The sequence below is a fragment of the Schistocerca piceifrons genome, chromosome 8 (genome assembly GCF_021461385.2).
Source record: "Schistocerca piceifrons isolate TAMUIC-IGC-003096 chromosome 8, iqSchPice1.1, whole genome shotgun sequence".
NCBI lineage: Eukaryota > Metazoa > Arthropoda > Insecta > Orthoptera > Acrididae > Schistocerca > Schistocerca piceifrons.
Genome location: NC_060145.1, coordinates 262430903 through 262458556, shown reverse-complemented (window position 1 = coordinate 262458556; position 27654 = coordinate 262430903). Strand labels below are relative to the sequence as shown.

The following is a 27654-nucleotide window of genomic DNA, read 5'->3' as shown; positions in this document are numbered from 1 at the left end:
CAGCTAAGCAAGCAAACACACAATACCGTTAAAATAATAGACATAACACAGTGGGTAATAACTGACAATAACAAACATAGCAGAACCAAAATTTTATTAGTGGTCACCTATAGCGTTGGTTTACACAAATCTTTCCTTCCTTTACACTTCTTTCAAGAGGCCTACTTTTTCTGAAGTTAGCTCTGAAATCAGTAAAGGTATTTTAAATCTGTTTTGTAACTCCAAGGAAATGCATAATTTTGTCACCAAAACTCTTTTGTTTTATTGAAATAAAAAAACTCAGTGGTCTTAATGAAACACATGTACCATTTGGCTTTCTTTCTCCATCTAAAAACAGTTCATTACAAAAGATGTTGATGTTAGTACTTAAGATTTTTGCTCACATGTTTAGAAATACAGAAGTCCCTACCTTTTTCTCTTTTTTTTCTTTTTTTTTTATCCCCGACACGTGCCTGTACTCATGCTTGAGGTCTCAAAATTTGTTAGGGAAAAATGCAAAAATGCTAAAACTTGTCTGTGAATCAGGGAAACATCAGGGAATTTCACTTGGGGAAATTTGCACCAACCCTGCTGGTACATTCCCATAAACTCTTAGGCGTTGACCTATGCTAGTCCCTATCCTTCACCTTCCTACCCTGTTCTCTGGCCCCACTCCAGAAATACACAGTGTTCTATCCAACCAACACACCGACTAGTTTTTCTCCCCTTTTCTACTTCTCTCCTTTTACACACACACACACACACACACACACACACACACACACACACACACACACACACAAAACCTCCCACAAAAGCAAAAAAACCCACACACACTTGAATCTCCCGATCATAGGTAGCAATCCTACCCTGTTCTGACCATGTCCCTGCATGATGCCCCCACCCTGCTATCCCTCCTCCTCCCCACCACAGTTTCCCCCTTACCGTCACCACATTATTGCTCTCCCATCAGGTGCAGTTGCAGTCCACAGTCTGGCCACAATGCCTAGGGACAGTGGTCGTGTGTGTGAGCTGTGCTTGTGTGAATGTGTGTGTGCGCGTTTTGTACTTCAGAAGGCCTTTTGGCCAAAAACTTAATGTTTGATTGTACTTGTCTGCAACTCAACATATTCTCTATATGATGAGTAGCAATGTATCCTTTTCAAACAATGGAAAATCTGGGTTGGAATAGTGAGAATATTAACAAAAAGATAATTGCTGCTCACCATATAAAGGAGATGTTGAGTCACCGACAGGCACGTCAGACACTCTGCTATACATTTTAGCTTTTTTGCTATTAAGTCTTCTGCCAAAGTAGAAAATACACATTTACCCACTCACATTCGTATGACCTCCATCTCTGGCTGCTATATTTGATATTGCTTAACAGCCTTTCTTCCATCCTACAAACCAGTGCTGCTTTCCTTTGTTGCTATTCTCTAATACATTACTTCACCCAGTGTCCATCCTTTTCCTTCTCTACTTTCCTGTGATTTACCTGTTGCCTTCCAATCATCATATGCTCTATCAACAGTCTTGTCTGCTCAGCACATGCAGCTATATGACCACATGGATTGTTGGTGCAGCCTCTCATATCTCTCATTATTCCTGCCAATATAATTAACCCTGGCCCTTGAAACTGAGTACACTTCCTCCATCACTTTTGTGTGTTTTCCTGTGTTATTTTCTGCATCTTCCTGTGCCACATGAATTTGTTGAACTTCAATTTGCTAACTACCCCTTTCTCTCTTTCATTATTCCAGCATACGTATACTGGCCCCAGCTAATTCATTTACATCTGCTGTCTCCTCACTTAACACTTATCCATCCACCAATCTGCATCCCACTGCTATCATCTTTTTTATTTCTCTCTTTGATCTATCTGTGTTATCACATCAGTTTTAAATCATTTTCATCTTTCACTGTTGGCCCAATTCCCTCTGGTTTCAATGTTTTCCCCCTACTTCATTCATTTCCCATATTATTTTGTAATGTTTTTCAATGTGTTTTTATGGGTTTTTATTACATATTTTTACTTATTTTACATGTTACTATGCATTTTTCTCCTACACTAACGACCCTTGCTCCTTCCATTTGCACCAATACAGGAAAGTTTCTTTATTCCTAGCCAGAACCATGCCCCACTTACTGTTCCTGCATTTTTTTTCCCAGCTTATGGAATCCACACAAATGGCCTAACCATTGCTGCCACCCCTCCTTACACAGACGTTTATATGGTCAAATTCTGCCAGTGCATAGCCCTTGCCAATATAATCCTACAAAACCATGTGAATCAGGTCCACACTTCCTTACAAGACGTCTTCTCCATTTGTAAAATTCCCCTGCTGTGCAATCTCAAATTCCTGCATCCCATCTCTTACATTGCAACTCTTGCCCTCCAGGAACTAGAGCAGTGTGCACAATTCCACCTCAAAAAACTCTCCAACCTGTTCACCACAGGCTTCCTGCCTTTTACTACCACTATCCAACATCTCTAAGAGTGCCTCCAAACCTCCTCCACATCCCCTCATAGCCAACAAACCCTGTCTTGTAGGCCTACTACATTTAACACATTCTGAGAAACACTCTCCCACCACTATAAAGAACCCAGACTCAAAACACAGTCATTAACTTTTCATCCAGAAGTCTTAAACAGTGGAAACACTTGTCCGCCACCAACCTTACCAACTGGACTTCACCTAAAGCCATTATTGAACCCTGCCTGACTCAGACCACTCCTCCATCCAACTGTGATTCATCCCCACTGCTTCCAAAACAGGCCTTCTTAACACACCAGAATTTCTTAATGTCAAACCTTTCCTCGCCATCATTCCCCAAATCCCTTGCATCTGCAGAGGGAACCACAATCATCCACCTAAAAACTGATCCCAACCTTATAATACTACCTGCTAACAAGGCTCAACCACCGTGGGTTTGAACTGCAGGGACTTCCTGGTGGAGTGACTCCACCAGCTGTCAGTTTCATCCACTTCCAGAAATCCAACATGATCTCCAGGCCCTTCTCAAATCCTGAGACCCATCCCAGAACCTCGCCCATAAATCTCTCTTCTCACACCTGCCACTTCCCACACTCCTACCTTCTACGTCCTTCTGAATGTCCATAAAACCAGCCATCGAGGACACCCCATTTTGGCTAATTACTGCCCCCCCCCCCCCCCCCCCCCCCCTGTGAGACACACACTGGTGCTGTGGACCAACATCTTCAGACTATTACTTGTACGTACCATCCTGTGTGAAAGACACCAACCATTTTCTCCACCGACTCTCCACAGTTCCTGTTCCTTTACAACACAACACCCAGCTTGTGACTATTGATTCCATTTCTCTCTACACAACATAACCAGTGTCTATTGCCTTGCTGCTATTGTGCTATTGAACACCACCCTTCCCAATGCCTGAATGACTCCAGACCTACAACCTCCGTACTGGTCACCATGACCAACTACACCCTCACCCAGAAGTACTTCACCTTTAGAGGCATCACCCACAAAAATTCCACAGTAGAGCAGTAGACAGCCACGTGGCAACATACTGTGCCATCCAGTTCATATACTATCTAGAGGAATCCTTCTTAACAACCCAGAATCCCAAACACCTCACCTGGTTCGCATTCATTGATGTCATCTTCGTGGTCTGGATCAATGGTGAGCATGCCGTATCCACATTCCTCCAGAACCTCAACACCTTCTCTCCCCATCACTTCACCTCATTCTCAACCCAATATGCCAGCTTCCTCAATGTTGACCTCCAAATCCAGTACATCCAGATCAGTACCTCCATCCATATTGAACCTACCAACCACTAGCAGTACCTCCACTTCAACAGTTGCCACTAATTCCATACCAAGAATTCCCTAATACAGCATAACCATCTGTGGTTGTTGCATCTTTAGTAATGAGCAATTCCTCTCCAAATACACCTCAGGACTCACTGAGACACTGACAAACCAAAATTACTGTCCCAGCCACATAGAGAAACAGATCTCCCATGTCATCTCTCTCCAGTCACCTTCCACGTTCCACAAAGGAGCAGTTCCTTCATGACTTAGTACCATCTAGGACTGGAGCTACTGAATCACATGTCACATTCTCCATGAGTGTTTCAGTTACCTCTGGTCTGAAATGAGAAATATCCAACCCACTGACCTTCATGCCGTTTCCACAGTGGTATTCTGCCACCACTCTACCTACACAGTATCACTGCCCATCCTTACTTTACCCTTCTCCCAGTCCCTTGCCTCATGGCTCATGTACTTGCGATAGACCTAGATGCGAGACATGTTCCGTACTTCCTCTCCACCTAATCCAGCCTGGTCACTGGCATCTCTTGTCCCATCAAAGGCAGGACTATGTGTGAAAGCAGTCACATGATCTAGAAACTAAGCTGCAAGCACTGTGCTGCTTTCTTCATGGACGTGACAGCCAAAAGACAGCTGAACCACCCAGTAGCTGAACATGCTATCTGACACAACGTGCTTCAGTTCAGTGACTGCTTCCTTCCAACACCAGCTTTTCTGAATTGTGCAGGTGGGAACTATCCCTGAAATGTATACTGTAACCTCTGGTAGCCCCTGTCCTTCATCTATCTATCCCTTTCCCTGCTTCCACTTCAACACTACACAGCGTTCTATCCCACCAACGTGTCCACTAGTCTTTTTTCCCCATCTATATTTCCATCCTTTTCCACTCCCCTTCCCACCCCTACCCGCGGCCCTCCTTCCCTCCTCCCCCCGCCCCACCCCAAGCATCCCACTAGCAATCCCTACAACATACCTGCATGCTCCCAGCAGCACTCCCCACCCCAGCTTCCTCCTTACCCCCACCAAATTGCTTCTCCCATCAGGCGCAGTTACGGTAGTCATATGTGTGAGATGTGCTTGAGGTGCAGTTGCGGTAGTCATATGTGTGAGATGTGCTTGTGCAAATGTGTGTGTTTTATACTTCAGAAGGCCCTTAGACCAAAAGCTTAATGTATAGCAGTCTTTCAATTGTGTCTGATGTCATCTCCTCTGTATTGTGAGTAATGATCTATTCTTTCCATAATATTATCATTAATTTATCCTGGACTATCCATTACATGAAGGGATAGGATGTCTTTTTCAACCATTACAGGCTTTTTTAACCATTTTCAGCCTTTTAGTCCTAGATGAGATTGCAGCAGTTCTATTCGTAAAAATAAAGTATACAGTATTAGGAAATAAGACAGAGTTTAAATATGTTTGGCAGAAGTGGATCCAAAAAAGGAGGTAAGAGAGCTTTCATGAACCTCTTTCCCAAATAACCTGTGACAAGAAGCTTTTAAAAATAAAGCAGCAGGAAAATTAAAGGCCTAGAAAATGACAGGAAATTGTAGAAGTTTATAATGCATGTTTAACACAGGGCCCTTTCCTGTTGCTTGTCTGTGGGCTAGTCAACATAGATGGGCAGTGGATAACATTCCAGCTCTGTGTAGGTCACCATTCACAGGCTGCCAGCATAGTTGTGAATCCACATGAAGAGTCCACAAACCTCAGCAAGTACAGGGATGGAAAGACACTCCACCACTAAGAACAAAGAGAACAGAAAGACTGACCTCTCCCAAATGTGGGTGGAAACAACTGTAAGAACCAGCATTCTCCACATCTATATGGCTGCAGAGCCACACTCTGCAGACCTGTGTTCACAGACATAACACGGAATGAAATATACTGATAATGCCAAGTGCAGAGTTTTATTTTATGCTGTGAAAATTATGACATAGTCAAAATTATGAATTATTTGCTATTATAGTTCTTAAATTAACTACATAGCATGTGTAAATTTTCAGATGAGTGCTTCTCAAATTATGTATTTCTCTGAATTGCAATTTCTGGGAAGCTATGCCGAAATGATATACTAAGCACTGATTTAAAATAAAAATTGTTAGATTGTTTAAACATTCATGTAATTTATAGATACTGTTATTAAAATGCTAGACATATGTGGCGCATTAAAACTAATGGTAGCATTAAGCTGTATTTCTAAAGGGAAATACATTAACTTTGGACATAGAGGTTCTACAATTAATGTAACCTATGAGGCATGTTTGGAAAGTAAGTGTTCTGTGACCATTACAGGCTGTGGTTTTTTGTTTTTTGAAAGTTGTCAGCACTGCGTGGTAGAGGGGTATCCCCTGACCAGAGCGAGTATCGCAGGAATATGTAAATTCATGTTGTAGTGTCCAGTTGTGTGAAAGATCTTGGTAGCAAAACCCACCAAGTGTGAGCCACATGTTGTGATCCACTTCCTAGTCACAAAAGGAACAGCAGGTAACGAAATTGTTTTGCGACTCGAAATGGTTTATGCCGAAGGTTTTATAAACAGAATGAGTGTGTTTAAGTGGTGTAGGGAGTTTAGTGGAGGCAGAACACATGTTCCTGACCAACAGAGGAGTGGAAGACCTTCCATTTTGACTGATAAGTGGGTACCAAAAATCAAGAAACTGTTCATGAATACTGCCAGTTGACAATGGTTTGAAATTTTTGCAATGTTTCCACAACTGTCCAGACTCTCATACACAAGACACTCACAGAAACTCTGGAATACTGATAAATGTGGGCAAGATGGATCCGAAAACAGCTGAGAGAGCAGCACAAGAAAAGTTTGATTAATAGTACCAGGGAGTTTCTTGAGCAACTTGGATAGAAAGGTGAGGATTTTGTGAGCTCTGTTGTGGCTTGAGATGAAACGTGGATGGCTCACTACACATTGAAGACAAAAAGGCAGTCGTCATAGTGGCATTACACCAATTCCCCACCTGCAGAAAACCCAGAACCACAATTACAGGCAAAAAAAAAAAAAAAAAAAAAAAAGGCCTCATTGTTCTGGTACAGAAAAGGCGTGATTTTGGTCAAATTTCTGGGACTGTCTCAGGGAGACCAGCAATGCACAACAATATTTGAGACCCTAAAAAAACCTCCAAAGGAGCAATCCAAACAAAAAGAAGGCAAAGCTGACGAGAGGAGAGTGCTTGTTCTGTTGCATGACAACACCAGTCCTCCCGCAGTCTTAATCACTAAGGCACACAGTCCTGGACTCATTTGGTAGGGTCGTTTTGAACTACACCCTCCCTCTGTGTTCCCTGATTTGGCACCTTCAGGGTATCATCTTTTCACCTCTCTGAAGGCAGGTGGAGAAAGAGATTCTGAATTGAGAGAAGGAGCTGGTAGGAGAGTTCTTAAAGCAGCACATAAAGAAGCTTGCGCCATTGTACCACAGCATCCCACAAGCATTCAGCAGGATGCCAATGTGTGGAAAAATAGTTAACAAGAGGACCAACAGTATCCTGTATTCTCCTCCTCCTCCTCCTCCTCCTCCTCCTCTCCATCTTCTCCCCCCCCTCTCTACCACCCTCCCTCCCCCTCTCTCTACCACCCTCCCTCCCCCTCCCTGCCCCTCCCCTCCCTGCCCCTCCCCTCCCTCCCCCTCCCCTCCCTGCCCCTCCCCTCCCTCCCCCTCCCCTCCCTCCCCCTCCCCTCCCTGCCCCTCCCCTCCCTCCCCCTCCCTCCCCCTCCCTCCCTCCCCTCCCTACTTCCCCCTCCCTCCCACACCCTCCCCCTCCCTCCCACACCCTCCCCCTCCCTCCCACACCCTCCCCCTCCCTCCCCCCTCTCACTGCCTCCCTCCCCCTCCCCCTTCTCACCCCCCTCGCTCTCACCCCCCCTCGCTCTCACCCCCCTCGCTCTCACCCCCCCTCGCTCTCACCCCCCCTCGCTCTCACCCCCCTCGCTCTCACCCCCCTCGCTCTCACCCCCTCCCCCCCCCTCCCCATGCTCTTCACTTTGCCCTTCTAGCGTTTTTGGGTCTTCCAAAGTGAACATCATCTTCATGCTCTGTCCCCCAAACACTTATTGAATCATTGCAAGGGGCTCCGTATCACTTTTCTCGGGATTCGCACAGAATTTGATATACACACACACACACACACACACACACACACTGTTCTGTTCACAGATCCATTGTAGGATCACCACACAGCAAACACAAAGTATTACAGAAATCACTGTGGACATGCAACACGTTCTCCCAGCTAAATGCCAACTCCGCACACTGACTCATCAGATATGCTGCTCTCGCCACCTAGCGGTGCAAAGATCTACTACTCCTACCTTCCAGATGGCAGCACCCATCCCGAAAGTTTTGGATTCCTCCTCATATGTGGATTCTGTCCACAATTTTTTGGTTATGAGCTTTAGATGAAAACTGAAGAAATTGAAAGACGGTAGGAAATTAAGGAGATGGGACCTGGAGAAATTGAAATAACCGAAGATTTTTGAGAGTTCCAGAAGGAGCATTAGGCGTAGCTAAATCTGTGGATAACAAAAGAGATATTGAATTTAATTGATGAAAGGAGAAAATTTAAAAATGCAGTAGGTGAAGCACGTGAAAGGAAATACAAATGTTAAAAAAATGAAATTGATAGGAAGTGCAAAATGGCTACGCAGGAATGGCTAGGGGACAAATGTAAGTATTTAGAAGTGTATTTCACTACCAGAAAGATAGATACTGCCTACAGGAAACTTAAAGAGGCCTTTGGAGAAAAGAGAAGCAGCTGTATGAACATAAAGGGCTCAGATGGAAAACCAGTCCTAAGCAAAGAAGGAAAAGCTGAAAGGTGGATGGAGTACATACAGGGTCTATACAAGGGGGATGAACTTGAGGGCAGTTTATAGAAAGGGAAGTGGATGTAGATGAAGAGGAGTTGGGAGATGTGATATTGCAAAAAGAATTTGACAGAACTGTGAAAGATCTAAAGCAGAAACAAGGCCCTGAGGGATAGATGACATTCTATCAGAACTACTGGTAGCCTCGGAGAGCCAGCCATGACAAAATTCTTCCACTTGGTGTGCAAGATGTATGAGGCAGGGGAAATACCCTCAGACTTCAAGAAAAACAGAGTCATGCCAATTCCAAAGAAAGCAGTTGCTGACAGATGTGAAAATTACTGAAGTATCAGTTTAATAAGTCATGGTTCCAAAATACTAACACACATTCTTTACAGAAGACTGGAAAAACTGGTGGAAGCCGACCTCAGGGAAGATCAGTTTCGATGCTGGAGAAATGTAGGAACATGCGAGGCAAAACTTCTCATAGAAGATGGGTTAAGGAGAGATACTTACATTTGCAGCATTTGTAGACTTAGAGAAAGCCTTTGACAATGTTAAGTGGAATACTGTCTTTGAAATTCTGAAGACAGCATGGGTAAAACACAGGGAGCAAAAGACTATTCACAACCTCTACAGAAACCAGACGGCAGTTATAACAGTCTACATCTGCATCTACATTTATACTCCGCATCCACCCAACGGTGTGCCACGGTCATTACCTCCCGTTTCTATTCCAGTCGCATATGGTTCGTGGGAAGAACGACTGTCTGAAAGCCTCCGTACGCGCTCGAATCTCTCTAATTTTACATTCGTGATCTCCTCGGGAGGTATAAGTAGGGGGAAGCAATATATTCGATACCTCATCCAGAAACGCACCCTCTCGAAACCTGGCGAGCAAGCTACACCGCGATGCAGAGCGCCTCTCTTGCAAAGTCTGCCACTTCAGTTTGCTAAACATCTCCGTAGCGCTATCACGGTTACCAAATAACCCTGTGATGAAACGCGCCGCTCTTCTTTGGATCTTCTCTATCTCCTCCGTCAACTCGATCTGGTATGGATCCCACACTGATGAGCAATACTCAAGTATAGGTTGAACGAGTGTTTTGTAAGCCACCTCCTTTGTTGATCGACTACATTTTCTAAGGACTCTCCCAATGAATCTCAACCTGGCACCCGCCTTACCAACAATTAATTTTATATGATCATTCCACTTCAAATCGTTCCGCACGCATACTCCCGGATATTTTACAGAAGTAACTGCTACCAGTGTTTGTTCCGCTATCATATAATCATACAATAAAGGATCCTTCCTTCTATGTATTTGCAATACATTACATTTGTCTATGTTAAGGGTCAGTTGCCACTCCCTGCACCAAGTGCCTATCCGCTGCAGATCTTCCTGCATTTCGCTACAATTTTCTAATGCTGCAACTTCTCTGTATACTACAGCATCATCCGCGAAAAGCCGTATGGAACTTCCGACACTATCTACTAGGTCATTTATATATATTGTGAAAAGCAATAAGTCATGGGTATGAAAGGGATGCAGTGGTTGAGAAGGAAGTGAGACAGGGTTTTAGCATATCCCTGATATTACTCAATCTGTACGTTGAACAAGCAGTAAAAGAAACCGAAGAAAAAATTGGAGTAGGAATTAAAGTTCACAGAGAAGAAATAAAAACGTTAAGGCTTGTCAATGACATTTTAATTCTGTCAGAGACAGCAAAGGACTTGGAAGAGCAGTTGAATGGAATGGACAGTGTGTTGAAAGGAAAATATGAGATGAAAATCAAAAAAGCAATGCAAGGATAATCGAATGTAGTCAAATAAAATCAGAAATGCTGAAGGAATTAGATTGGGAAATGTAGCACTTTAAGTAGTAGACCAGTTTTGCTGTTTGGGCAGCAATTAACTGAGGATGGCTGAAGTAGAGAGGATATGAAATGTAGTCTGACAATGGGAAGAAAAGCATTTCTGAAGAAGAGAAATTTGTTAACATCAAATAGAAATTTAAGTGTTAGGAAGTCTTTTTCTGAAGGCATTTGTATGGAGTGTTGCCATGTATGGAAGTGAAACATGAACAATAAACAGTTTAGAGAAAAGTAGAGTAGAAGCTTTCAAAATATGGTGTTACAGAAGAATGCTGAAGATTAGATGGGTCGATGATGTAACTAATGAGAAAGTACTGAATAGAATTTGAGAGACAAGAAATTTGTGGCACAACTTGACCAAAAGAAGGGATCATTGGACAGGACGTATTGTGAGGCATCAAGGTAATACCAATTTAGTATTGGAGGGAAGTGTTGGGGGTGAAAATCGTTGAGGGTTACGAAGAGATGAATACAGTAAGCAGATTCAGAAGGATATAGGTTGCAGTAGTTATTCGGAGATGATGAGGCTTGCACAGGATTGAGTAGCATGGAGAGTTGCATCAAATGAGTCTTCGGACTGTAGACCATACCAACAACATGCATGCCATTCAACAAAAAGTAACAAATTGGTGAAATGTTATAATTTGCTAAAAATAAGTTGTTAAATAATACAGCCTAATTGGTATTATTTTCGTGATGTGTATGCCAATATCAAATAGTTTTGTGCTGTTTGAGACTTCGCAATGTTGTAACTGCTTCATTTCTTCATAGGCATCACACTGGATAATGTTGTGGAAGCTGCACACTATTTCAATGAGACAGCTGCTTGTCATCTTCAGGTGCTTACTCACATGTTGCTGCAATGGCTTCACTCGTCAAATCCTGTCAGTTCCCTGAACATCTTCAAAAGAGATTAAGAGTACAAGCACCAGTTCCACCACAATTTTATTCTCTGCTTAAGATGCATAAGGAAGGGGTTTCTTCTTTGCCCCATCGTGAGCAATATAGGAACTCTAACATATTACCTGGAAAAACATCTGGCTTCTCTTCTAAGCCCTTTGGTAGGAAAATGTGAAAATCACATTTGAAACTCAGAAGATCTTATACGACGACTGAAGATTATGTCTTGAACCAGCAGACATGCTAGTGAACTTCAATGTGTTTTGACTATTTTTCAACTGTGACTGTCTCAAGAAATATGTAAAGGTTTTTTTAAATTACCGCTACCAGTCGCAAACTTTGTCAACTGTTGTATTACTTATTTATGTAGCGACATGTTTCTAGGGAATACCTCATCTTCAGGCTAAATGGCATTACAAAAACAACTTTACAAAAAGGTCATATTGATGTTACGTAGTCTTTTCAAAATTCTGTGGTCATTCTGTCGAAGAAGAGAAAACTTAGTAAGAGGCGATGTCACTTTGTAAGCTGGACTGATGTTTGCACGAAAATGTTTTGTAACGGTCACTCACTTCTTCTGGTGTGGCAGTCTCATTGTGATGCGCTGAGGTGTTTCCCTTTCCGTGGCTCTCTTGACCACTGTTGAGATGCCACGCAAATCTCACTCATCCACTGGCGTAACTAGTGCCCAAGTGAAACTCCGGTGCTGTGTCAAAAGGGTTAACTTGAAATAACTGGAAATATATTCTGGAGAATCATGATTCAAATACATATTTGGCTGCCCTGATTTAGATTTTTGTGTTTTCTCAAAATCACTTCAAATGAAGGCTAGACTGTTTTATTCAATAAGGCTACAACCTGATTTCTTCCTCATTCGTGCTCAACTAAGCGAATGTTATGTCACCAGTAACCAATCAATAAGACTATAATCCCTAAAATCCTTTCTTCCTGCATTTTCTTCTGCAGGATGTTTCAGGAGGAATGGTAAGTATTCAGGAATGTAACAGGAACAATCATCCGAAGCAATGTGTGTCCTGTACAATGTGATGATATGATGTGTAAAATGTACGTAATGAGATGAATACAAATAAAATACAATACAATACAGAAAATTTAGTAATCATCGGCTCTAAAATATATACCTTAAAAGCTATGAGCACTTGTTTATCTTCATTACTGTGAAACATATCTTTACTACTTAGCAAGTGCTCATAGCTTTTAAGATGTGCATTTTAGAGACTATGTAAATTGGACTTTTATGGTTTGAATGATCATTTCTGTCATATCCCTGAATATTGTATATTCCTCCAGGGACACCCTTTATTAGATATGACAATATTATACAGAGTTATTTTATCCAATTTTGCCTTTTAAGATTTCATTTGTGTGTTGAATTTGTTTCTCTGCTTTCAGTTTGTGTGATAAATGTGTATCTTATGTGCAAGGGTATTGATGTCAGAGAGTGAGAACTTTGTTAATGTGAAATATTGCTTTTAAACAGTAGTTACTGGGTGGTATTTTCATTTTCAACAGTTTTTTTTTTTTTTAATAGAGTATGCAGACGTCAGTAAGAGTAACCAGCGATGGCAATACCTGAGACGTGTTTGGAGGCCTCTTCCTTTAAGTCTCCTGTTTGCAACTGTTGGTGTGGTTCAGTGGAACTACATAAAAAAGAAACACACGAAGGAACCCGTAGAAGAGGCAAAGGACTGGGAGGTTGGTGAATATTTTAAATTAACTTTAATGAGTTTGCACTCAGTATTATTTTTATAGTAATTATTTGTATCTGTATTATTATGTTAAAGGGTATTAAAATTCAAAAAATGGTCAAGTTTATTCAAGTAGTATCATGCAAATATTGCCAAAACTGTAGATTGTGACTTCTAAACACACATTAGTTCTGAATTGAAGCCATGATGCAATTTGACTGAGTGGGGTGATGCAATGGTAAGACATTGTACTTATATTCAAGAAGATGGTATTTCAAATCCCTATCTGACCATCTAGATTTAGAAGTTTGTCCTTTCCATAAACTGCTTATGGCAAATACAATGGTGATTACTTTGAAAAGGACCTGACTGAATCTTCTCCAGTCTAAGCTTATGCTACATGTCCAGTGACCTGTCATCAACAGGAATTAAACCTGTATCTTTTGTTTTCATGGTGCAACTTGTAATTTTTCATACACATAAATCGTTTGCGGAGCTGCAAGTCATGTTTAAGTACCAGAAAGAATTTCCAGGACCAGGTTTTGACTGAACAGTGATACTGTGTTTAAACTCAAAAGAGTGTTCCTGGAGCCACTCTGTAGCAATTCTGGGTGTGTGGGGTGTCGCATTGTCCTACTGGAAATGCCCAAGTCTGTCAGAATGCACAATGGACATGACTGGATGCAGGTGATCAGACAGGATGCTTACGTACATGTCACCTGTCAGAGTTGTATCTAGATGTATCAGGGGTCCCATATAACTCCAACTGCACATGCCCAACACCATTACAGAGCCTCCACCAGTTTGAATAGTCGCTACTGACATGCAGAATCCATGAATTCATGAGGTTGTCTCTATACCCATATATGTCCATTCACTCGATACAATTTGAAATGAGACTTGCCTGACCAAGCAACATGTTTCCTGTCATTGACAATCTAATGTTGGTGTTGACGGGCCCAGGCGAGGTGAATACCTTTGTGTTGTGCAGTCATGAAGGGCACACAAGTGGGCCTTCAACCCCGAAAGCCCATATCTATGACATTTCGTTGAATGGTTCACATGCTGACACTTTTTGGTAGCCCAACATTGAAATCAGTAGCAATCTGTTCAAGGGTTGCACTTCTGTCAAGTTGGAACGATTCTCTTCAGTTGTCGCTAGTCCTGATCTCGCAGGATTTTTTTCCTGTCTCAGCGATGTCGGAGATTTGATGTTTTATCTGATACTCATGGTAAACTCATGAAATGGTCATATTGGAAAATCCCATCGCTCAAACTCACTTAAATCTTGGTAACCTGCAATTTTAGTAGCAGTAACCGATCTAACCACTGCACCAGCCACTTGTTGTCTTATATAAGCATTGCCGATCGCAGCGCCATATTCTGCCTGTTTACATATCTGTGTATTTGAATACGCATGGCTATACCAGTTTCCTTGACGCTTCAGTGTGGTACTTTCAGTCTAATACTTTTAAAGTTATTTTCTCTTAAATTTTTCCTGGAAGTTCTCCTATGAATTAAATTCCTCAGAATTGGCTGTTCTCCATTCTGCTATGTCAGCTGCTAAATGTCCCAGTGCAAAATCCATTTTCTTAGCCATCTCATTTCTGGGGCATAGATCGTGAAAATATCCATAAGAATTTTATTGGGTGTACATCACCTTCAGATTTAAACTTACGGAATTATTTTGATCAGTTCAATCCACTCCCTAATTGCAATTCCTCTAATACCTCTGCAGATAACTCAATATTGGGTGCAGATGTTTTACTCCCAAGTTCCTATTTAGTGTTATTTAACTCTTCCCACAATTTTTGAAATTCGTTCTGGGGATCAACAGTATCTTCAATAGAATTAGAATTGCCACTAGTGGCTAGTTGTGTCTACTTTTCGTATGCTTTCTGTTCTACTAATAGCTGCATATGTGTCTTTTAATAGGACTAGTTATAGGGTAGGTAATGAATGCTGATACCACCAAAAGTTTAGCAGATTGTATATTACCCAATCCACAATACGTTGTGGACAAAAGTGAGAAAGTATGGTTTTTCTTAATTTCTGTCAGCAAATTAAACTGTATGGTTCATTTATATACAAAATCAACATCATTAGCATTATTTCAGATCATTTAACTTTTGTAATTAATAGAAAGTTGTAATTAGTTAAAAACCTGACATTGTGAATTAACATGCTGTCAAATTTCAGCAAAATTTAAAATTCGATTCTCATGATTGCCTTATTACATTCCCATAGAAATGTTAGGAGAAATATCTCTCATAATTAAACCAATAGTTAATTAGCAAAATTTGTAAATTCCAACTTAACTAAAAAGAGACTTTTGGAGCAATTATCAGTCATCTGATGTATTTAATGAGACTTGTGCATTTTATGTATCATGTCAATAATGAAAAAGCAATTAGATCAGCTGTAATTTCTCATTAACAATTCTTGGTCATTCTTGTGTAAACAGCTGATTTTCTGTCATTTTGATTCTTCAGTATTTTCATACAGAACTTTAACCTGAAATTCCATTTTGGCATTTAGTGCTGTACCTCAGTTAATGTTAGAAATAAACTCCAACATGAAATGAAGATGTAATTAATGATTTTACTACAGGTATTGTTATTGTAACTTCATAATCAAATTTCCACACAAAAGTCAAAAGAACAATATTTCTAACTGTATTCAGAATGAAACATCATTTCATGTCCTTAAAACTGTACTAACAGTTTGTTGTAAATAATTAACTTTTCATTATAAATCAGTAAATGTAATTGTTTTTGACAACAGGCTAAAGAACATTCATTGTTAAGATAGGGTATATATTCAGTGATGCAAAGCACTGGGAGTCAGCTGCTATTTGGCCAATGTAATGACAGAAAATCTGTAACAGTTGCTGTTTTGTCAGTCACGTTAGTAGAGAACAGTTTATGTATGAAGATCTTTGTAAATGCTTATGGAAAATGCATCTGCTGTTAAAAGGAATCATCAGTGTGTTGGAAAACATTATTTTAACATAGTTTTCATCATGTCTAAAATCCAGGCAAATCTGCAATATACATCCTCTAATGGACTTTATTAGTGGAAGAGAATTCAGCAGTTCAAAGCTAAGTATTCCACTCAAAAACTACATCACTCTCTTGCTACAATGAATCTCTCGTAATGAGAAGTATTTTAATCAGAACAGAAGTTGGAGTAACGTTAGAGCTTCCAGGCTAGTTATGGTATTTGGATCACTCTCACTTTCACTTTCAATAAGATTTCTATTTAATTCCAACACTTTGACCCGTTTTGTGCATCTGAGATTTGGTTGCTACAGTTTTCAAATCATTCATAGTTATATCTTGTAATCATTTTATAGCATAATTGACATTATTTAAATTTTCCTCTACCTCCTTGCTAACCGAATCACAGTGTTCTTCATTTCTATTTCGAACATCGTAGGTACGTTTTCTAAGGTTGCCTCAATTTGAGAAACTGTATCTGCAAGTGGTGTTACATCATTAGACATATCTTCTAGCCTACCCAGCTGTTTCAATTTATCTGTGTGAGTTTTACTGTCCGTTTTGTGTGTTGTCATATCATTTGATATTGTTATTATAGTGTGAGACAGTTCATCTAATTGATTGCACCATTACAGTTTATCTAAAATCTCACTTAACATTTTTTTATTCATGCTCCTAGGATAGGCATATGCTAAAGTGTGAAGATTACTCACTCAAATGCACTAGTTATATTGAATGAATGTTTTATCGCTGTGAAAAAGTATGTAGTATTACTGATAAAATTAGTCATAATGTGAAACATAACTGTCGACAGTCCACATTACAGCTCACCTAATTCATTTTATATTGTGCTGCAGCGTGAAGCAGATGTGTGTGTGTGTGTGTGTGTGTGTGTGTGTGTGTGTGTGAGCCAGTACTCACACACGATAACCATTTTTAATGTTGAAGCGTTACTCTCTTCAGCAAACCTTCTTTACTTTGTTAATTTTGCTGTTATCTAGATATTTGGTTGTCATCCCAACACATCATCTTCTTCACCTATTGTAACTGCACGTTTCAGGTACAAACAATTTTATGGTGAAATTTTTCTCTGTCTCACCACAACCTTATCTCAGTGCCTTTTTCTTTCATTCCCTGGTCACCACGTGGAATGTTACTGCTAGTATTTGCTGCTGGAGAGTACTTGAGCAGGGTACCAATTCTGGAGTGTGATCTGTCAGTTATATGTTCATGATTCCCTTTACCTTTAAATCTTTTCTTTCTGCACTTATGTCACTCCTTGAACTTGTGGTCCTGCTATACAGTGCCACTGATAGCTATATCAAATTTCTTCACCATATGGAGAAAAGCTCTGTGATAATGGAAGATTGTTTGCTACCAACTGGCTACGAAATCATGTAACCACTTCTTTTTAAAATCTTTCTGTATTTAACAGTCACCATAGCACTTTCAACATATCAGTTAAACATTCACATTTAAGGTCTTAATGACTATACTCATCGACAGACAGTTTGTTAGTATCCCAGACAGACAGTTTGTTAGTGTGCCAGACACACTTTGTTAGTGTGCCAGAGTCAAGAAATAAGTAGGAATTCCATACAATCTTCTTTTGTTTTTCTTTTCTGGAACAACAACATTTGTCGTCCCGATCTCTCTTCTTTGGTGTCTGTGGCACCGCAAGTCGCGACCTCAAGTGCATATGGCTCCTTCCCCACCAGCAAAACATTTGCCCTCTGTCATGCCTTGTCACTGTACTGTGCTTACTATGTGTTTTGTATCTGCACATAAATAGAAGATTCCCAAAACATATGTAGTCCTTCCTCTAGCACTACTACCATAAATTAAGGTTTCTACACAATCCTCTTTCGTCAGACAATATAAAGGATGTGGGACATGCTGCCACCTTGTATTACAACGTATACCATCACACTCTCCCACCACAGCTGCCTATGCACTGGGAGTTAATGGGCAGAATTTGCTTCCAAACCTCCCCCCCCCCCCCCCCCCCCCCACACCCCCCTAGCCACATCCCTTGACAATTCATTCAGGATGTTGTGAACACTCTGACTTGACAATTTTTCAAATTGTGTTTACCATTGGCTCTACCACTGTTGTATTCTATTGGACTACCGACATTGTGGATTGGTGAATTTTCCACTGCAATTAATTATGTTGACACACAAGTGTAAGAAGGCAGGAAGGATAAAATACTGGAAATAAAGAGCAATCTACAACATTTGCAGTGACAAACAAGACTGCAGCTATAATAAGGGTTCCCCCCCCCACATGAAATTATATAAAATGTATAAAAAATTGTACCTTTCATTCTCACAAACAGGCAAACACAATGAGTAACTAAAAATAATAATTATTTAAAAAAAACAGCTAAAACTATTAAAAACAGGAATAGTGCAAATGTCATAAGATACTATTTTCTCTTATGACATGAAATTATTTGTACATTATAGGATTGTGATACATGATCAAAAGAAAGACCAATTTCCCCCCTTTCTGTTGTAACAAATTGTCGAAAATATTGAAAAACCACTGTCTAGTACTGGTAACCTGTTCACTAGTTATGCTATTTGGTAATAAACGAAGATGCCCTGTGTTACATTTCTAGTTCCTCAAGAATGCCCAGAATTTTTCCTTTAGGCTCAAAATAATTTATGCTACAAGTACATACAAGTTAGATTCTAAGAATTTCTCTATGAGTATCATGTGTCTACATGTAATGTTTATTCACAACTGACAACTGTTTTAAAGGTTTGCATTCACCATATTTGCAGTGATCCTGTGAAGATTGGCAGGGCCTGAAACTGTGATGAAAAAACGGAAAGGTTCCAGTAAAATCAAGTGACCATTATTACATGACCTAATGGATGTTTTAAATTCTTTTAATAATTACAGTGATGTTTGTCAATAACATTGTAATTCTGTGAAGAGATGGCAAAGGACTTGGAATAGCATTTGATCGGAATATATAGTGTTTTGAAAAGAGGGTAGAAGATGAGCCCCCAAAAAGTAAAACAAGGTTGTGGAATATAGTCGAATTAAATCAGGTGATTCCAAGAGAATTAAATTAGGAAATGAGACACTTAAAGTAGTAGGTGAGTTTTGCTATTTGGGACCAAGATAACTGATGATGGCAGAAGTGGAGAGGATGTAAAATTCAGATAGGCAATGATAAGAACAGAATTTCGAAAAGTATTTTTCTAGAGCTATATGGACGACAAAGAGTTTAAACAAGTAGAGAAAAACAGCTTTTTAAATGTAGTGCTACAGAAGAATGTTGAAGATTAGATGCGTAGACTTAAAAACGAACGAAGGTAAAGAATCGAATTGGGAAGAAAAGAAAGTTATGATGGGGCTTGACTAAAAGAAGGGATCAATTGATTGGATACATTTTGAGGCATCTAGGAATTGTCAGTTTGCTAATGGAAATAAGTGTGGGAGGGTAAAAATTGTAGAGTCCAAATCTTGAATACAATAAGAAAGTTCATATTAATGTGGTTGCAGTGATTCTGCAGAGGTGAAGAGGCTTGCACAAGCTGGACTAATGTGGGGAACTACATCAAACCACTCTTCAAACATGATGACGATGACGACAGCACCAGTAGCAACCTCCCTGCTGATCACTAAAGATTTTTAAGTAACAGTTGCATGGGTGTCATTTATTGAACAGCCTTCACACTTTTGACTGTGATGTCATGAAATAGAACAGGAATCCACATTTCATGATTTATGCCCTGGTGAAAATGAGGGGAGAATCTGACAGTGTGGCTCCACTGATCCAAGAGGATGTGATGACCACTACTGATCCTTGTAGAAATTTTCTCAGCACTGGCAGCAAAAGCTTGATATTTTTCTTGTCAACGCATTGTTGCGCATAGTTACTCAAATGTTACCTTTTTATGCGAGAGAAGATAAGTGGCATCTAATGTGGTAATTCATTGCCTTATAAATACAGTCAAATGCCACTTGACAGTCTTTTTTGTGTTCAGCAATTTTCTTTTAGATGATCAAGCTCTTACATAAGCACCATAGTCCTAGAATAGTGGTTTTCAAACTTTTTGAAAACCTTGACCAGAACATAAACCATACGCAGATCCTTTCACGTAGAACATTTGAAGTGTAGGGTAAATAAAAGTTTTAAAAAATGTTAATTGACTGTTAATGTTACTACATCTTATTTTTGCAACAAAATCCACAGAAAGGGTAAGCATGCTTCTTCATAACCAGTTATTCAAGTCTCAGCAAAGTTTGGAAATTACGACTCTCATCTCTCTCTCCACATTCACTTATGGTATACATTTTGTGTTGATGACTGTCTGCTGAAGAACGAAAAGGTGTAAAAACTCATAGGGCTTGTTACATACTTGCTAATACTTCTGCCTCACCAAGCTCTAAAACTCAAGAAGTGATGAGAGGAAACAAACCTCGATTCCAATTTGGAGCCTGAAGAAATATCAGTCAGTTGCTCTTGTCCTTCGATAATAAGAGTTGATGGATGGTTAAGTAATGAAAGGATCTTTGATCCAGTCTTGTACATCATCATCTTCTGGAAAGTACTTCAAAAAGTAATCAGTGAGTTCATTTAAATGGTCCACAAACATACTTCAATTCTTCACTCAGCTGAAAGATGTTGTCTTCTGAAACTGAGTTAAGAGCAGGGAAAATGTAATATATTTTATCATCCAACTTCTTCCTCCATAGTAGTAGCTTCTTCCTGAAGGCTGAAGAATTTTATCTGACAGCTGCAGGCTGTTGGTCTTATTGCTTTGAAGGGATAATGAATTGAGTATTTCAAAGATGTTACAGAGTTATGCCAGTCAAAACAGCCACAGTCTATGAACTTTTTGGAATTCGAGTTTTTCTCTTGAGCAAGGTAAGAGTGAGATTCATTCCTGAGTTCATACACCCTTTTCAAAGTAGTCGCACATGGAAGCTATTCACTGTAATAAATTAGGGAAATGTGCTCAGCCCTGTATCAATGCAAATTTGTTGAACTTTTGACTTTGGTGGCTGACTTTTAATGAAGTTTACCACTTTGATCACTGGTAGAACAACTTCATGAAGGGCAGCACTCATGCTTTTCGATACCACTGCGTATTGGTGAATAAAACAGATTGTCCAAATAGCATGGGCAGTCTTTCTATGGATAACAGCCATCCATAAAATTTTCACAGTTAATGTGGTTTTCTACTACAAAAGAGTGTACCATTTCAAAGAGGTCTGTTATAAGAGTTATTTTTCTGCAGGAAAGAAGATTGTTATGAAATTTATTCTTATGGATAAATCACAAGTAAGAAATTAGATGTGCATCATTGTGGTTGTCTGTAGCTTCATCCAACTGAAGAGTGAAGTTGCCATTACTTTCAAGTTTTTCAACCAGTTAATCATTCATGTTGTCACCCACATCAAGCATACAACGAATAAGTGTTGTCTGGCAGCTGACTCACCTATCATGATAGATACCATGTCCAGAGCAGCTGTTTTTCTTTTTATTTCTTTTTTTAAGTTGATTTGCTTTCAATAGCTAGGAAATGAAACAAATGATGCTCTGTGACTGTTCCTCATTTCTAGCAGCAGTACGTGTAAAAACTGAAGTTCACCTAACTGTCAAATGTCATCGTACTTCTTAATTTTTCATCTTTAGAACTGCATGATACATTTTAAGTATCACGTATTGTACTTACATTTAAAAAATTAGCCTTATGGGCAGAGAAACACCAGTCACAGAGGAGGAACAACAATTAAAAATCATCATTTGACAAAACTAACCTTCAAATTGATTGTTACTGAATGAAGACAAATGAGTCACAGAGTAGGATTTGATTTCCATCTACCATGCTCTCATAGTAACAACACTTGTCAGCTCACTAGATATCACTACTATAATAGTGCACACATTATTTCTTTACTCAAACCAAATTATTATTTTTATGAAACCACTGCAAAGTCTCAACTCTGAGGCCACATTGCCCCTGGGAGCTGCAATGCGCAGATTGAAAACCCGTGGTCTAGAAGATCATAAATGATAGTTTGCAGTGGACTGAATCACATTTTGTTTTTGAACCCTGTCATATTGGATGGTTGAATTCTACTGGCTTTCTTCAAACAGACCTCTTTTGTTGAGAAGGATTTAGAATGGTCCTGGTTTTGTGTGTCAGATTACAGTATATTTATTAGGGATCTTTCCAGTGATGAAACCTTTTTCGTATTATTATTTCACTGAAAGGTTGTACAAAAATGACACTGGAAAAAGTGATGATGTATGATTTCCAAAAATTTTTCTCATTTGGTGCCATTTCACTACTGTAAACCTGAATCTCTGGCACCTTTTAGCTGAGTCAGAAAAATATTGTCTGCTCTCATTTCATGTCGCTGGTACAATCATATGGTAGTGGAAATGTCTGCCAAATTATTTGTTATAAACAGATATGTGAGTGACGTATTGAGAAGTGATGTGGTAGCATCTACCTGATGTGTAAATTGTCAGATCAACAGTAAAAGTAAACAAGTAGTTTCAAATGAAATGATGTAGGAGGAGGAGAAGATTAGTGTTTAACATCCCGTTGACAATGAGGTCATTAGAGACGGAGCACAAGCTCCGTCTTGAGGGAAGGTTAGGGAAGGAAATCAGCTGTGCCCTTTCAAAGGAACCATCCCAGCATTTTCCTGCAGTCATCTAGGAAAATCATGGAAAACCTAAATCAGGATGTCCGGATGGAGGTTTGAACCGTCATCCTCCTGAAATGATTCATCACAAGTTTATTTGTATGAGCTTCCAGTTGGGAGCCCTCTGTCTCTTTTGACTAACAAAATTAGTGTTAAAAGTTGTGTTTGAAATAATAATGTGTCAGGTAAATGTGCAACATAGGAGAAATTTTGGCTTGAACATATCTAACAGGTGATCACGCATCAATCTGTTTATCACCCTTTCGTCAACTTGACTGTCAAATCTTCAGATCTTTTCCATGTTTCCTAGCAATTGATGAGAATTGCAAAACACAGCATCAGTTGCAAATATGCCTCACATGAAGCCCTATGGGAAATGCCAGTTATACTGTGGACAGCAGCATCCTGCAGCCAGAAAGAGGTGCTAAAAGGTGCAATTCACAGTAGACCCACATTTTCACCACCAGCTGTGCACTAGCTGAAGACTGCACGGACTTAAAGTTTTTGGTGGCTTGACACTTGACATGTATCATAAGGATAAAACCATCAAGAGTAAATTTGATAAAATATGATAATTATATAATGGAAAATGACAAATATTTACAACTGAAATGGAATAAAGTTTATTTTATTAAATAAAATTGAATTCACTTTTGAATTGTGGCCTCATAATAAAATAAATTAATTAAAAAAAGTTTCATCGTGAACAGTGCAGTGAAGATTTGTATCTGAACACGGCAAACTCCCATACCAAGCACTCATCACATGTGGGTGCTCAATTTCAGATTCCGAAAGAGCCGTAACTTCATGAAAATCTGAAATTAAAGTTCATTACATGATCCTGTTGTGATTGAAAATTAAAAATCAAACTGTACAATAATATCTATTTAGTTTGTCATTTGTGTTATCGGTTTCTGAGCTAGTATTTTAAACAGGCTTTAGTTCAGTACAGTACATTGTGACACACTGCAAAATGTAATGTTTCAACTCTCTTGAGTGTCTAACACCAGATGAATGCTAAGGTTCTCTCTGTCTGTGAACAGCTCTCATCTGTGAATGATGAATTAACACAAGAAAGGTGGAGTCTCTACATTCCTAAAACAGTGGAAAAGGATCATTTTGATCCTGCATAAAATATTTTCATATCTGACATAAACAAGTGCTTTATTTTATTGTTTGTGAATCCACACTTTTTTCTGAGTTATAACAACAATTATTTAACACAGTAATTAACACATCACTTACTTAAACCAAAAATATCTTACTGATTTATCATTGCTCTTGCTAACAAGTTTCCTATACTGTACACTTTCATTTGTCAATTATTTATAGATCCTTCTCTGCCCCATGACCCACAGACATTGCTGAGGTGAAACATTTTGTATATTTGTTTTGTGTTTTACTCCCATTTATTCTACACAGGACTTAATTGTACTTTTTACTCAGTTGGCAACTGCTAGATTCATTTAGCTCAGGTGGTTTGTGTTTTATGCCTGCATTTTCCGTACATGCCTTTCTGACACTTTACATAGTTGGCAATGGTTTTGCAATCTTTGCAAAGTCTAATTTGGCTCTGCTTCCATTTTCTAGGTGATTTTTGTCCCATATTTTCTTTTGTATGTTCTTCTTCCTCCTCTTTTGTTACCTTGAGTTCATTCATCAGCTGAAGTGCAAACACCTTCCTTTCATGTTTTTGTTCAGTACTGTTTTGTAGGTGACTCATGCATGTATTGCCATCGTTTGAGATATTGCAGAAGGTATGCATTGGCTGCCTCCTATGTACAACTTTTTTAGTATATTTAATTGATCAACCATGACCACCTCACATTTCATTGCATTTTAGAATGTTATGGTTGCAGGTTTCTTCTTTCCTTATTGCTTCTTTAGCATGCAGTGTACTCAGAAGAGTGAAGAGTGATTTTTTTACTCTTCTTTCTTTGATATGCAATCGTGGTGCAATCTGTTGCCAGTTTGGTGCAGGATGGTGGCGGACTGTATTTCAGCATCTGGATTTTATACCTCATCAGGGATTTCATTAAAGATCTTGTTGATTGTACCAACTAATAAAATTTACTTTTCTGTAAGCTTCTTAGCAAGTTGTAGAGACATGGGGTAGTTGTCTGTTGCCCCTTTTCATTCTAAATTTAGAAATGGCTCCAAAAGACTCTTAGCATCGTACTCCTTCTTTCTATGCATGTTCTCTTGTCCGAGGTATGGAAAAGCATTACATATATACTTCATTGAAACATTAGCAGAAATCCAGAATTTGAAGCCATATTTGTTTGGCATGAATTGAGTGAATCTGCATCTTGTTTCGCGTGGTAATAGTTGCTTGTCTATGGTTATATTGTCTCTAGGCTTGTAATAATGAATACTGTTTTCTATGAACCTTCCCCAAATTTGGGTACAAGAGTGAATTTTTTGGTTGGCAAGTGCTCAGCTGTTGCTCATTTTTGAGAAGCTCCTGAAATATGTTCCTTGGCATAATGTCCTCAATGAAAGCAGATCCCAAAGAATTTGAACACAGATTGTCTGCAGACATATCTTTTGTACAAATGACACCCTGGGCATATATCACAGCTATTAATTTTTTTTTTTTCCAATTACTCAAGTGCTGTGGTCCAAACCTTGTTATTAAAGTATTTTTTTAGCATTTCATTCTGTGTATTTCTTAATGAGCTATAGCATTGTCTCGTCAAAAATAGGACACAAAGTGCTGATGACAGAGTCCTCTACTCATTAGCAAGCGTAAGTAGTGGGATCTCCTCGCTCCTTTATAATGTACACAGCTCACCTCCTTCCAAAAGATGAAAAATTGAAAATCTCTCACTAGGTTCCATCCCTAGTGACAATCTTTGTAGAATAATTCAGTTTGACCTGCTGTGATGGGTGAGGTGAGGGTCATCATAGATCAGCATCAGATCCTCCTCCACTAATCCGTTTTAATTCACAATGACTTCATCTTCACTTGCCTCAGGTATAAAATCTTCATCTTCATCAATAAATTCAGTTCCTGATTCAGCATCACGATTCTCCCAGAGACATAACATTTCCTCGTCAAAAAGTCCATGCTGACAAGTCTGAAAATGTCTTTCGTGGACAAAGAATATTACGTGAATTACACAATATACTGTGGCAGATTGGGATGTGCATTGTCCAAGGTGCAACAATGAGCAGCAACAACTCTGGTGGATTGATGGTTATTGGTGCTTCATTGTTGAATTATTTACATATATTAAGAAGAGAAGCAGTGTCAAGTTGACCACTTCTGCTATTTTAGGCATATCAGATAAAATGTTCAAGAAAATGTAAGTATTTTGGAAAGCCAATTACATGATAATCAAGAAGAGAAAAAATTAGTACGAGTAAAACGATTTCAAGAATTAATTTAAAAAATTGGATATGACACTGAAGAAAATGTATGATGGGGTCATTTTGACACCTTCTGCCATTCTTGTGTTAAGATAGAGTTCAACACAGAGCATAAAATTTTAAGTCTTTCACATTTGGCGTAGCTGATACTCCGCATATAATCTCTATTCACCGCTACCTATTGCAGAACTCGTCACTGACACCGCAATCATGAGTGAAGCAGAGAAGTTCCAGCAGAATAGGCATTTCTTGCTTATATAGTGTCGCAAACATGACAGAACATGTGCATTTCACATAGCATCACTGACACCACAGAAAATGCATATATCACTTATATAGCATTGCTGATGTCACATTGCCTTGTTTCTTAAAACTATACATACATACAGTTCCCTTTCTTACAGTTCTTTCCTGATTACAAACTACATTACAAGTCTACTGGTTCCTGGTCATCTATGAAATAAATATTGAAACCTTCTGCAACATTCATTTACGTAAAGAAAACATGTTTGTAAATAAATAGAAAAATGAAGTGGCCAATTATTCTAATTGTCTTTAGTCGATCTTTCACCAAGTGCCCTCATAATTTACAGCATATGCATCATACTTGCAAGAACTTTATTGGTGGCCAGTTTAAATAAATTTAGTATTTCTATTAAAAACACTGAATATTGTAAAAAAATTCTCAGCCAGAAAACAGGTGATGGATGCTCCTACACTGCGCTGACTTCATAATATATGTTACTTTGGGGAATTGCATATTGTGGCTTAACTCATTTGGCTGCAAGATTGTTTGTTGCTTGTAACATTAAAACTGTTTAATGTATCAAACCAGGGAAGTCACAGGTTACATTATAAACAAGTATATTTTATTTGACACTTTGTTTGAGTTTGTAGCACCTCGGGTTCTCATACAGTTAATTTAACTAGGGAAGTATCATAAATTACAGTTTTTAATATTGTTGTAACTTATGTAGTTTTTGGCATATATAAACATTGTAAGTGGTGTTAGGCTCGTCTCATAAACATGCTCAATTTGATAGCTTTGCTGTTCATGTAGGACAACTGGATTTTGTGACACTAGATATCCAAGATTTTTACACATTTAAGTGAGCATTCTTGCCATGGCATCCCTCCTGTTTCATGTGTGTGGATTTGAGGCTTCATGGCAGCTGGGAAATTCACCACGAGTCCCGTGTCTTTCATGCTTTGCCGTATAGCTTGTAGCCTGGAGCTGCGCTTAAACTCCACTTCTTGGGCTGGACTATCACCACCCATTTGGACAGGCAAGCACATTTAAAAACAAGCACCCCTGTGTGCTTCCTTAGCATCTGTTATGTTACAAGACCCATTCAAGTTCTTACCTGGTTAATAAGCATTTTATGTAGCACCAAGTCATGTCTCACACATTACGGTAAGCTGTTCATGATTGTAGGACATAGGTCAGACCATTACGTATGAATATTTTGTGGCAACTTGAAGCATCAAGAAGGAAGTAA

General features: G+C 39.2%; 1 protein-coding gene across 1 annotated transcript in view; it reads left to right on the top strand.

Annotated features, from left to right (window-relative positions):
- The window catches only part of LOC124711558 (phosphatidylserine decarboxylase proenzyme, mitochondrial), a 136930-nt gene that overhangs the window by 19761 nt on the left and 89515 nt on the right, over nt 1–27654 (top strand). The window contains exon 3 of the mRNA XM_047241693.1: nt 12947–13110. Within this exon, the coding sequence (XP_047097649.1) occupies nt 12947–13110 (164 nt within the window). The remainder of the gene's footprint in view (nt 1–12946; nt 13111–27654) is intronic.